The sequence below is a fragment of the Xenopus laevis genome, chromosome 2S (genome assembly GCF_017654675.1).
Source record: "Xenopus laevis strain J_2021 chromosome 2S, Xenopus_laevis_v10.1, whole genome shotgun sequence".
In the NCBI taxonomy this organism is placed as follows: Eukaryota; Metazoa; Chordata; class Amphibia; order Anura; family Pipidae; genus Xenopus; species Xenopus laevis.
Window position 1 is genome coordinate 165,583,346 of NC_054374.1, and position 13,925 is coordinate 165,597,270.

A 13,925-nucleotide genomic window follows, 5' to 3' on the forward strand; every position below is an offset into this window, starting at 1 on the left:
GTTCGCTCGGATCCGGCACGTGGTATTGTGACGTCACTCCTACGGCTTTTACCTGGGTGTCCTGTCCTTGGGAAGAAGTTCAGCTATGGGGCTGTTACCGGACGAGGCTCGTGTGCTGCCGCCTCCCGGGCTGGTGAATAGGAATTCATTGTGGATGGGATTCATGGGCTACATGTCCGCTATCACTCACAATGCCATCCGACACATGCCGGCCCTGCGAGCGGGTGAGACTCTTCTTCCTCCTCCTCACTGTTTCCTACTGGATCCGACAACCGGCTCTTCTTATTAAAGGGGCGCTACACCTTTCAATTAACTATTAGTATGATGTTGAGAGGGATATTCTGAGACAATTTGCAATTAGTTTTTACTTGTGGTTTTCGACTTATTTAGCTTTTTATTCAGCCCCTCTCCAGTTTGTCATTTCAGCCATCTCGTTGCTAGGGTCCAAATTCCCCTAGCAACCATGCACTAATTTGAATAAGAGACTGGAATATGAATATGAGAGGCCTGAATAGAAAGATGATTAATAAGAAGCAGCAATAACAATACATTTGTAGCCTTACAGAGCATTTGTTTTTTTAGATGGGGTCAGTGACCCCCATTTGAAAGCTGGAAAAATTCAGAAGGAGAAGGCAAACCATTAAACAACTACGCAATAAATAATGACGGACAATTAAAAAGTTGCTTAGAATTCATCATTCTGTAACCTTCTAAAGGTTCACTCAAGTTCGCTTTTAGTATGTTATACAGTGACGAATTATAAGCAACTTTCCATCCACCTTCATTAATTATTTTTTTGTAGTTTTTAAATGATTTGCCTTCTTCTGACTCTTTCCAGCTTTGGAATGGGGGTCACTGACCCGATCTAAATAACATGCTCTGTAAGGCTACAAATGTATTGTTACTGCTACTTTTTATTAATCATCTTTCTATTCAGGCCTCTCCTATTCATATTCCAGTCTCTTATTCAAATCAGTGCATGGTTGCTAGGGTAATTTGGACCCTAGCAACCAGATGGCTGAAATTACAAACTGAAGAGCTGCTGAATAAAAAGCTAAATAAGTCAAAAACCACAAATTAAAAAAAAAAAACAATTGCAGATTGTCTCAGAATATCCCTCTTTGTATCATACTAACAGTTAAATTTAAAGGGGAACAACCCCTTTAACTAGAACCATTCGTGGACAGTCTGAGGCCTCCGCTAGAACCCTGGAATCTGCTCCCCATACTCTGAGCCTACAAGAACAGGAAGTGCAGCAAATACCCTTTCCCCTCAAATGTTACTCAACTGCCTTTCACTGTGCTGCCCCTATAAATGACCCCTAAGGATTGTTTCCCCACAGATCTGTCTGTGAGCCTTTGGGCAGGCTGGGGGCCACAATCCGAGGGGCCACATCCGTCCCTGAATAATGATCTGGCTCACATGCCTGGTTGTAACTTATAAGCAGCACATGGGCGGCAGTTGTGCAGCTCCAGCTGCCAGTCAGAACCAGGCAGTCGTGTCTTTTACTCACTTTTGGCCCATAGTCTGTTTGGCACTGGACAGTGGTACCGGCATGTTTCACATTTCATTCTCTGCTTATGACTCTGCCACTCAGTCTAGTGCAGGAACATTATTAAAGGGGAAGTTAACGCACAATTTAAAGAGTTGACCAATTTATATAGAGTGCAGTTGTGTGTGCCTGGAAACATATATATATATATATATATATATATATATATTTATTAGTGTGTATATAACAGAGCATGAAGCTTGATTCTGATCCAGTATTGTGCTATTTCTCCCCAGGTGTCCATCGGCAGGTGCTTCTGACCAGTATTGGTGTTTTCCTTGGGTATCATGCGACCAAGTACGAGAACTACAGGAACGCAAAGATAGACCGTGATCTCCGCGAGTACATTGGGCATCACCCAGGAGAATTCAAAGTGCAGGGTATATATATATTTATATGCAATAAATGGTACAGCTGGGGAAAGATGAGGAATAACAAGTAGCAATAACAATACATGTGTAGCCTTACAGAGCATTTGTTTTTTAGATGGGGTCAGTGACCTTTAAAAGGTCAGTGACATTTTAAAGCTGGAAAGAGTCAGAAAAAAACTGGAAAACTTTAAAAAAATTTTTTAATGAAGACCAGTGGAAAAGTTGCTTAGATTTGGCCATTCTATAACTTACTAAAAGTTAAATTAGAGGTGACCCACCACTTTAACATTGATCAGAGTTCTGGGTTTGATTCAGAGCAGGGCATTACAGTGAACCCTCACTTTTAAAGGACCAGTAACATAAAAAAACACGACACGTTTAACTTTAAATTTGCAAAGTCTTCATTAAGGAATAACTTACTGATTCTCCGCTTGCGCTCCTCTTCAGAAACGGCGACAGGGTGACGATCCTACGTACGGCGCTTGTTTTCTCCTCCTTGGCTATCTCCTATTGAAGGCAGGGAGGAGAAATCGAGCGCCACCGATTGTCGCCCTGTTGACGTTTCTGAAGAGGAGAGCAATTTAAAGTTAAGTGTCTTGTTTTTTTTTTTGTTTTTTTTTGTTATGTGTAGGGATGCACCGAATCTACTATTGTGGATTGGGCCGAATCCTTTGTGAAAGATTCGGCCGAATCTGAACCCTAATTTCATATGCAAATTAAGGGTGGGAAGGGGAAACATTATATGCTTCCTTGTTTTGTGTCGAAAAGTCACACGATTTCCCTCCCCTAATTTGCATTTGCAGATTCGGTTCGGCCGGCAGAAGGATTTGGCTGAATCCTGCTGAAAAATGCCGAATCCTGAACCGAATCCTGGATTTGGTGCATCGCTAGTTATGTAGAAACAAGTTTTTTTTATGTTACGCGTCTTTAAAGTTTTCCTGCATTTTATTTGTGGTTCTACCAATTTATATTGTATTTCAGTGAGTGCTTTTCCCTGATTTTACACCAATATATTCCCAAAAAATGTCTTTGTCCTCTGTTAATCTTATTAGTGAAATTAAGAGGTTTGAAATACCAATTAGATGCATATTTGGCATGATTCTGTGTGTAAATAGTCCAGTTAGTCTGCGCCTCATACAGCCATGCACTGATTACTGCTATAGTCTGACAGTGATCCCTTGCACATGCCCCCCCCATACTGTAACATTTAAGGGGTTGTTCAGCTTTAAAGGAACAGTTCAGTATAAAAATAAAAACTGGGTAAATAAATAGGCTGTGCAAAATAAAAAATGTATCTAATATAGTTAGTTAGGCAAAAATGTAATGTATAAAGGCTGGAGTGACTTGATGTGTAACATAATAGCCAGAACACTACTTCCTGCTTTTCAGCTCTCTTGCTTTCCTCTAATTGGTTACCAGGCAGAAACCAATCAGAGACTTGAGGGGGGCACATGGGACATATCTGTTGCTTTTGAATCTGAGCTGAATGCTGAGGATCAATTACAAACTCACTGAACAGTTATGTCCCATGTGGCCCCCCTTATAGTCACTGACTAACTCAGAGTTAGAGAGCTGAAAAGCAGGAAGTAGTGTTCTGGCTATTATGTTACACATCCAGTCACTGTTCCTTTAACATAGTAACAAACACTTTCCCCCAGCTGATCTATGTACTGCAAGTCAAGATTATTTTTATTTCATCCGACTGTTCAGTCACTTCTTCCATTTCCCCCTCTGATCTGACACCTGCCTGATATACAGTCTTTCTCTCTCCATGCAGAAAAGAAAACCATGGCTGAAGTGCTGGAAGATTTCACCCCCATCCGTTAAGGGCCGTCTCCTGTCCCTGGTGCATTGGGACCTTTGTCACTCAACTGTATATTATCTGGTCACTGTGTTTCCCCAGCGGCTTCCAGGATTATGTAACAATATATTGTATTTAAAAAGATTTGTGTCAGTCTTTATCTTTATTATTATTTACCTTATTTGAGTTGGGAGTTAAATACCTGCCCCTCTATTCACTGAGTTTGGGAATTTGGTTTCATTTGGCATCCAGTAAAGTGACGCTGTGTCTTTAACTAAGACTAAACTCTAAAAATAAATTTGGTTAAAAATGTCCTATTTTATATAGTGAACTTATTGCACGAGGCTAAAGTTTGAGCTTGTCAATAGCAGCAATGATCCAGGACTTCAAACTTGTCACAGGGGGTCACCATCTTGGAAAGTGTCTGTGACACTCACATGCTCAGTGGGCTCTGATTGGCTGTTGAGAAGCTAAGCTTAGGGCTCGTCACTAATTATCCAGCAGAAAATGACCTTCCCTGGCTGTAATATAAGCTGATGCTACAGGTTTGCTGATTATTCAATTCTGATGCTAATTGCACTGGTTTCTGTGCTGCCATGTAGTAATTATGTGTATTAATTACTAATCAGCCTTATATTGTGACATTTTTATTCTATGTGTACTGTATATTGTGAGTGGGTCCCTAAGCTCAGTAAGTGACAGCAGCACAGAGCATGTGAATCAGTGAATCAGCAGAAAAGAAGATGGGGAGCTACTGGGGCATCTTTGGAGACACAGATCTTTACTGCTAAAGGGCTGTGGTTGCCTTGGGATGGTACAGAAGCACAAAACATCATGTACAATATGTCTACCTACTTCTTTAGTTAGGCTTTGGTTCTCTTTTAAAGCAATACTGACCTCTTCTTTCAGGGGCAAAACTACAGCGGAATCAGACCTTGCAGCTGCAGGGGGGCCGATGAGGCCCAAATAATGAGCAATGTCAACAAATATTGGTAAAACCGGACAATCTCTGGATATGTTGGGGGCCCTAAAAAAATTGCTGCGGGGCCCAGTAACATCTAGTTACTCCTTTCTTCTTTACTAGCAATACTAGTTATATAAGGTCTCATTGTCACTTTAACCCCTTTTATGTCCATTCTATCCTAATTCTACCCTGTACTTGCTTAAATCCGTTCCAGTTGCCCCCCACCCCATCACTCGAAACCTGAGGATTGTGGACTCTTATAGGCTGGAGATACTGCTCCTATTTGTACTACACTGACCCCCTCCCAATGTAAATGTGTATCCACAGTGTGGTCTACAGAGAGTTCTGCAGTTAATAAAACACTTGAGGGGCAAGGATTTCATGAAAAGGGGGGGGGGCACAGTGCTTTAAAGGTGCTGATACTAGTGATACTGTAACACCCCAGAGTGAATTGCACTTACTGAGATGCCTTATTTTTCTATCAGAGTAAGAAATTGGCTAAGGGGGCCCAGCCTGAAGTCAGTTAGGGGGAGATTTGGGGTGAGTGTTTATTTGTACCCTGGGTACCCCTGGAACTATAGCAGGGTGACACCCCAATGTTTCTATATATCTGTAACCTTGTTATGAGCTAAGGGGGCCCAGTCTGAAGGTCAGTTAGGGGGAGATTTGGGGTGAGTGTTTATTTGTACCCTGGGTTCCCCTGGAACTATAGCAGGGTGACACCCCAATGTTTCTATATATCTGTAACCTTGTTATGAGCTAAGGGGGCCCAGTCTGAAGGTCAGTTAGGGGGAGATTTGGGGTGAGTGTTTATTTGTACCCTGGGTACCCCTGGAACTATAGCAGGGTGACACCCCAATGTTTCTATATATCTGTAACCTTGTTATGAGCTAAGGGGGCCCAGCCTGAAGGTCAGTAAGCGGGAGATTTGGGGTGAGTGCTTATTTGTGCCCTGGGTACCCCTGGAACTATAGCAGGTTGACCATTACCCCAATGTTTCTATATATCTGTAACCTTGTTATGAGCTAAGAGGGCCCAGTCTGAAGGTCAGTTAGGGGGAGATTTGGGGTGAGTGCTTATTTGTGCCCTGGGTACCCCTGGAACTATAGCAGGGTGACACCCCAATGTTTCTATATATCTGTAACCTTGTTATGAGCTAAGGGGGCCCAGTCTGAAGGTCAGTTAGGGGGAGATTTGGGGTGAGTGATTATTTGTACCCTGGGTACCCCTGGAACTATAGCAAGGTGACACCCCAATGTTTCTATATATCTGTTACCTTGTTATGAGCTAAGGGGGCCCAGTCTGAAGGTCAGGGGGAGATTTGGGGTGAGTGCCCTGGGTACCCCTGGAACTATAGCAGTGACTGTTACACACTTTATATTTAAAATCTTGTTATGAGCTAAACAGGGCCCAGACTAAAGATTGGATCAAAAAGGAAGTGGTTAAACTATAAAAGTTTAAAAAGCACTGCTTTAGACCCTCTTATTCATTTAAATCAAGTTCTGGTTGCTAGGATAAGTGGCACCCTAGCAACCAGATAGCTTTGAATTCCAGACTGGATAGCTGCAGCTCAGAAAGTTAAACCATGTAAAAACCGAGAGGAATAAACCATAACATTGAAGTTGCCTTTGACAAATGTTTACATCAGAAAAAACAAGTTCCCCGTTTAACTATATAAAATGTAGAATTCGTAACAGGAAGACAGGCTCACTAATAAAAAACAAAATTATTTGATCCCTGCACATTTTCTCTTTATTTGGGCAGCATGGAAACACATGAAACAAACCCAGCCCCCTGTCCTTAACCAGTTTGGTTACTTCCATAAGTAGCTCTGAGACAGTTCCTTTTGTTGCTATGGGTTAGAGTGCAGGGAAACTGAGGCTTGCTCTCTTTATGCTCCCCTCGCTGTGCCGATGATATTGTTGTATCTGTTGGTCAGGGCGTTGGATTCGTTGGTCAGTTGTCCCAGGATGGAGAATAGACCAGTGAAGTGATGGTAGAAAAGGGTTTCATTGTCTGCTGTGCCCAATGTTGTTGCTTCCAGGTCCTTGTGCTGGATACTGAGTGGCACCAGTCCGCTCTCCAGACTGATTCTGATGGTTTTCAGCCGGATGTAGTGATCATACAGGTCCCCTGAGTCGTGCTCTGCACAGTCACCTTTCTGCTCCATGGGGACATCACGGAGAAGGCTGGGGAACATCACCTCCTGCTCCATGTGTCTGACTGCGGCGCAGTATTTCACCATTGCACTGGTGAGGCTGCTGATCTGGGACACCTGCATGGCTGCTCAGTGTAATGTCTTGTGATGGTGCCAGCCATGAATTCACTTGCCTGGGTTTATATCTGCTCCCCAGTGTCCCAAGGTTACATCCAGCAGTGATGAAACAGAATGACACCACTCGATCGCAACGGGCCAATCAGAGTTCTCCCAAACTTTGCAGGTTTCATCATTTTTATCTACACAAAGCAGACTGGAAGTTTCCCAATGTAATGTTTAAATGGCAAACATGGGTCGAAATGATCGGGAATTACACAGCGTTCAGCAAACAGTCCATTCAGTTCCATCAGTCTGATCTGTTGGGTCAATGAACCTTTTTAACACTTCCATTGAAAACCCAAACCATCCATATAAATGCACCTACATTCTTTGTATCTCTATGCCCGATTATTGCTGGTTATCAGTGATCTATACATGGTTTCTGGTTCTTTCAGTATTTTGTTCATCGCCAAATCGGGGGTGTGAAGTTTAATGGCAGCTCTGTAGCTGGAGTTGTCGGTAACTTACACATCTTGGTACTGAGTTTAAAGGTTCTATGATAAGTCTCCCTGATTAATGGGAACCCTGGGAGTGATTTGTGAAACTGATTTTCTTGTGGGTGCTGAGCAGGGTGACTATTACTTTGGAGAATGTAGATCTGCCCTGGGGACAACTGGGGCTGCAGAGTAAATTGTACTAGTTGTGAGTAGTGCACTGCTGAGATGCAGGGGGTATTAGAATAAAATGCTGATCTGATATTGGGATAAGAGGGGCTGTGTATTATTTTGTATTGAGGTTAATAAGTCACTGCTGGAGAGCAAGGGATTTTAGAATGGAATGTAGAAAAGAAGTTGGGGAGCACCTACCATCAAATGAGAAAAACAGAAGATGGTGTGGAGGGTCAAGTAGTAATTCATAAGAAAACAAGAAAGAGAAAGAACTGACCCATGTATTTGCACCCTCCCATCTAAGATTGTCCGCAAGCTCATATTTATACACCATTAAAACTTAACTTTTATTACTGATAAGATAAAAAAAGTCCGGATAAGTGGTAAATGTATGCTGGTGGAGCTCACCCCAAAAAAACTCTGTTTAAACACTTTTCGGTCATAAATATGGGGGTAATCAGGGTAGTATACTACATGCAATGTTGTACAATACAAATCGCCCCCTCAGAAGCACATAACCCAAAGGGTCAGTGGGGCCTAAATTACCACTTATCCGTAACACCAGGAGGCTCTATTTGACAGTGAACTTTGGTTTTTATTAGGGATGCACCGAATCCAGGATTCTGCCTTTTTCTGCAGGATTCGACCGCCTCCTTCTGCCTTCGGCGGGGAGGGAAATCGCGTGACTTTTTGTCACAAAACAAAGAAGTAAAAATATTTTCCCCTTCCCAGGGGATTCCGTTCAGTATTCGGCCGAATCTTTCGCAAAAGATTCGGTGGTTCGGCTGTATCCAAAATAGTGGATTCGGTGCATCCCTAGTTTTTATGCAACCAGCCTCAAAGCCAGGAACTGAAAAATAAGCACCTGCTTTGAGGCCACTGGGAGCAACATCCAAGGGGTTGGTGAGTAACATGTTACTCATGAGCTACTGGTTGGGGACCCGTTACTTAGAGCAGTGATCCCCAACCAGTAGCTCGTGAGCAACATGTTGCTCTCCAACCCCTTGGATGTTGCTCCCAGTGGCCTCAATCAGGAGTTTATTTTTGAATTCCAGGCTTGGAGGCAAGTTTTGGTTGTATAAAAACCAGGTGTACTGTCAAAAAGAGTCTCAATGTAGTCTGACAATCCACATAGGGGCTACTAAATGGACAATTACAGACCTTATTTGGCACCCCAGGAACAGTTTTCATGCTTGTGTTGCTCCCCAACTCCTTTTACTTCTGAATGTTGCTCACGGGTTCAAAAGGTTGGGGATCCCTGACTTAGAGAAATGAACTATAAACAGGAGAAAACATTTATCAGTCCCCTACACTAATAACAACCAATCAAGTATCTTTGGACAGTCTACTAGAATTTTAAGCTTGAGTTTTCTAGTTTTAATGGAGAAGTAAAGCAAATGTTTTCCCAACTGTATAAATCAGACAAAAATGGCCCAAAGGCAGAACCTGACAGTGGGGTTGGAAGGGTCAGAGACCCATAGACATAATGGGAAGGGAAACCATTAAAAAATATTGAAGTCAAATCCTTTTTATAAAAAAGTAGTTGGCCTTTAGACTTTTGTTATCTAATCTTACAGCATTAACTAGGCTGTCTGGGGAAGAGGCAAGAGTGTTAAACTGCAGACATGACTCATAAACGTCTGTCGGCCTTCATTGTACCGGATGACCTTTAGGAACATAGTTTGGTCTCTATAACAGGACTGCCAGCTTGGACTCCATACAGTGAATAGTGGAGAAACTGTTATAAAGCTGGTCACACACAGTCCTGCCCAGTCTCTCAACCAAGCGAATCACTGGGCAAGTTCTGATGATGATGATCACTTCCATTTGCTTATGTGACATTTGCTTATGTGAAATTTGCTTATGTGACGCATGAATTGTGTTACCAACTGCCACATTATGTGAGTACAGTTATGTATGTACAGCTGCTGATACAACAGCCCTGGCATCCTAATCAGTGTTTTGCCGAATGATCCGATGTGAAATCCTGAGCGGGGGGGGGTGAGGACAAGCAAACACCAGACACAGATTAGGGTCAGTTACCCTAACTCTAACAGATAGCATTTTGAAGCTTCAGGCTGGAAAGATGAAGTATCGAAATTCTAATAATTTAAGAAAACTTACAAAATAAAGAAAATCAGCTCAAAAATAATTGCATTAGGTCTATCTATGCTCAGAGTTAATTAAAAGGTGAACTTCCTCTTTAATTTTATATCTGTCCTGTTGCCTAAATAAGAAATACGAAATGACAAGATAAAGACTTGTAAGGACAGAATATACCAAGCACAGCTGAATACAGACTTGTGCAATTGGCTCCCTGGTAAGGGAAGATACAGTAGATCAGGGGTCCCCAATCTTTTTTACCCATGAGCCACATTCAATTATAAAAAGACTTGGGGAGCAACTCAAGCATGAAAAAAATTCCTGGAGGCAGGTGGCTACAGGAGGTTTTATTTGGCAGTACACCTGCTTTTTATGTGGCTAAATTTGCCTCCAAAACAAGAATTTAAAAATAAGCACCTGATTTAAGACCAAAGGGAGCAACATCCAAGGGGTTGGTGATCTACATGTTGCTCACGAGACACTGGTTGGGGACCCCTGCAGTAGATATAGAAAGAGGTGGATAGGTTTTGATAAATTAAAACACACACAAGGTTGCTGCTATTAATCAGGGCCGCCATTAAAAAATCAAGGGGCCCCGTACAACAATACTTTCAGGCCCCCATAAAAGTTTTTTTTAAAAAACATTGGCGCCGGGGCCACCCATAAAAGTTTTTTTTTTTAAAAAAACAAAACATTGGTTGTGCCAGGCCCCCCTTACAAGTTAAATATTTTTTAAGAAATCATTGGCGCCAGGGTCCCCCTTACAAGTTTGAAAAAAATAGGGGGCCCAGAGAATATTTTTTAAAAAGAACATTAGTGGCAGGGGCCTATAGAGTATTAAAATAATACATTGGTGTTCAAGGGATTAAAAAAAACATTGGTGTTCAGTAGAATTGAACTCGTGGCTTCAGGACTTCAACTTCGGCTCCTTTCTTGACTTCGGATCTTTCGCTGCTTCGGAACTTTGGCTGTTTTGCTGTTCGGGACTTCAGGAGAGGCGAGACGATGTGGCACGGCTTCGGCGATGTCAAGGGGGGCCTGGCTATTTTGAAAAGTGCAGCACAGCCAGGCCCCCCTTCAGACCCGGGCCCGGTACAGTAGTACCCCCTGTGCCCCCCTGATGGCAGCCCTGGTATTAATATATACTATAAATTGACCAGGGACCGGTTTCAAACAAGACAAAAAAATTTCCAAATACCGGGGGATGCACATTTCAGGCGCATAATAGATAAATGAAACCCACACTTGGGGGTATATTTATTAAAGAGTGAAGTTAATAGTGAAGTTCCGCCACTAGAGTGAAATTCCGCCACTTTCCATTCATTTCTATGTGACTTTTAAAGGCGTATTTATCAAAGGGTGAACTTTCACCCATTGATAAATATGCCTTTCAAAATCCCATAGAAATGAATTGTGAGCTGCGGAATTTCACTCTAGTGGCGGAACTTCACTCTGATAAATTTACCCCTTGTTGTGCATAAGTAGTATAACATTTAATTATTACATATTTAATGTCACTGTTTATATTATGCATTTAATTTCTAGTCTTACATTGTGCAACTCAGCACGATACAGGATCAGTGGGAGACCTGAGCTTTTTTCCCTGCAACTAGACAGTCCCACCTAGAGGGGACGAGAGACAGTGACACCCAAATTGTAAGACTTTTGGTATTTCAAATGAGGCTGTCTTTTTGTTGGCAGTCTTGGAGTCTTCTGTTGTGTCTTCATTGGGTCTTTCACTCCTTTCAAAGAAGCTCACCAGGGAAATTTGTTCTGACGTGTGGATTTAAATTGTTGTTGCCACTTTTGATGTCATAGACATGTTGGGATGTGTTATTCATGCCACTGTTATCAAGTCACCAATAGTTACATTCAGTTCACATATTTCTAACACTAAATAAAGCATTTTGAGAGTTACCTGCTGACGAGTCTCTTAAGGGTAACTTCCCAGCTTCCTTGACATCTCTTGTCTGGTCTTGATGATGCATCATATGTGTGAAGTATGCAAAATACACAATTACATGGCACAGTTACCAACACATGAAATCCATGTACATCCATGTACATGGGGGATCTTATACCTCTGCCTACAACTTGACCTAAAGCAGGGTGGTGCCCTTGCAAAGAACTGTATGTGGGTATGTGAGGAGGGAATGAAAGGGGAGTTGAGGAGGACGTAGATGGATGTTCTGTATCCAGGGCTGCCATCAGAAATCAAGGGGCCCGTACAATATTTTCTGGGCCCCCTAGACCCCGCTCATCCCAGCCACACCACAGATCCCACACACACCACAGTAAAAAGGCTACACAGACATCAGGGCTAAAAACGGTAAACCCCCCACAAACAAGTTATAAAAAGCTATTGGTGGCCAGGACCCCCTTATACGTTAACATAAAACAGCATAAACATTTTTTAAAAATCATTAGTGGTAAGGGCCCCCCTATAAGTTAAAAAAATAATTGGTGCTAGGCCCCCCCATAAAAGTTTTAAAAAAAACATGGTGGCTAAGGCCCCCCCCCTTACAAGTTAAAAAGAAACATTGGTTGTCAGGAGCCCCATATAAAGTAAACACCTGTCCGGTTTTAACCCGGACAGCCCGGTAATTTGAAGGGCTGCTCAGGATAAAAACTGCCTGCCCGGTTTTCCAAATTAGCCCCATAGAATATTTTTTTTAAAACATTGGCTTCTGTCTTCCAGGTTCAACTTTAATAAGACACTCGCCTGCTTGCCCTGCACGGGTTTATAAAAGGAACCCTGAAATATGAAATGACAACTGGCCTCCATTTCCTCCCTCATCGCCAGGGCCAGAACTAGGGGTAGACAGAAGAGGCACGTGCCTAGGGTGCAAAGGCAGAGGGGCGCCAAGCACCTACCTCTTCTGAGCCCTTCCCCTAGTCCGGACCATTGTGTCCTTAAGCTGTGGTTGCAGTTTAGTTGTTTTTATTAATGCGTGTGCGCCCTTCCATGCATGCGCACTGGCTGGCGTTTTGAAATGGCATATACGCTCTAACGCGCATGCGCACTGGCGCGAACAGTGGGGGGCGACCTAGTCGGACAGGTTGCCTAGGGCACCTGGCCAACTTGGCCCGGCACTGCTCGGCGCGGGTGGCGGGAGGGTATCGGGCGGGTGTGGGTCAGGTAAAACCCGACCCACACATCACTAGTGGCAACACTAGCCCCATAGAATATTTTTAAAAACATTGGTGGCCAGGGGCCTATATATTATTTAAATAATACATTGTTGGCTAGGGGTTTAATAAAATAAAAAATACATTGGTGTTCAGTGGAACTTACATAGACCTCGAAAAGAAAGGACGGCACTCCGAATACACTGGAATGTACTTTTATTCCAGTTTAAAACAAGGATCCAACGCCCTACGCGTTTCGGGAATCACTCCCTTAATCATAGGCATTTGTGGCTTTGGGTCTTTATCGTGGCTTCGGGCTTCAGCTTTGCCTCCTTTCGTGGCTTCAGGTCTTTTTGCAGCTTCAGCAGTTCGGGCTCTTCGGAGGTTCGGAGTATGACATTGGTGCTGTCAAGGGGGGGCCCGGCTAATTTGAAAAGTGCAGTGTGGCCGGTACAACGGTACCTCCTGTGCCCCCTCTGATGACGGCCCATGACTGTATCATACGGGGGAACTGAACTACACCAGTAAAGAAGGAATTGATCCAGTTGATACTTGGGAGGGGTTAGGGTGGGCAACTTTCCCGGCTGGGGGCGGTCTGATGATGTGGAATTTGGAAAACTGGGCAGGCAGTTTTGACCTTGGCAGTCCTTCAAAATACCAGGCTGTCTGGGTCAAAACCAGAAAGGTGGTAACTTTACATTAAAGAAGCTAAAACTTAAAAAAAGAATATGGCTAGAGATGTGGTATATTATATAGTGAAGTTACTGTACCACCAGGTCTGACGTTAAGTATCCCTTTAACAGTAATGATCCAGGCCTTCAAATTCATACAAGGGACTTGTGTCAGTGACTCTGCACATGCTCAGTGATTGCTGTTGAGACGCTACACTTAGGGGTTGTGGGGAATCATCATCACATTAGTACACAGGGAGGGAACGTCCAGCACACAAAGCTGACGCTGCTGAGGTATTTTTATGGAGTAACTCTGATACCAAATCAGGTTTTATTCATTTGTTTATTAAGTAAGTTCTATATAGTGTAACAGGAGATGGTTATAAGCACAAAGCTGTGCTCTCCTCAG

General features: G+C 43.0%; 2 protein-coding genes across 2 annotated transcripts; one reads left to right on the forward strand and one right to left on the reverse strand.

Moving 5' to 3' along the window:
* Positions 1-63: 63 nt before the first annotated feature.
* Positions 64-3,859, forward strand: ndufc2.S (NADH:ubiquinone oxidoreductase subunit C2 S homeolog). The gene is given in 3 exon segments (NM_001097941.1): positions 64-224; positions 1,789-1,932; positions 3,701-3,859. Coding segments are annotated over 3 exon segments (333 nt in total). The 5' UTR covers positions 64-85; the 3' UTR covers positions 3,751-3,859.
* Positions 3,860-6,417: 2,558 nt separating this feature from the next.
* Positions 6,418-7,012, reverse strand: LOC108710052 (mid1-interacting protein 1-B). The gene has a single exon (XM_041584627.1). The coding sequence runs from the start codon at positions 6,967-6,969 to the stop codon at positions 6,580-6,582; it is 390 nt and encodes a 129-aa protein (XP_041440561.1). The 5' UTR covers positions 6,970-7,012; the 3' UTR covers positions 6,418-6,579.
* Between the last annotated feature and the right edge of the window lie 6,913 nt (positions 7,013-13,925).

Bases quoted from the DNA above. Each gene is read 5' to 3' on its own strand.
- LOC108710052 (XM_041584627.1), bottom strand. From the start codon at position 6,969: ATGCAGGTGTCCCAGATCAGCAGCCTCACCAGTGCAATGGTGAAATAC.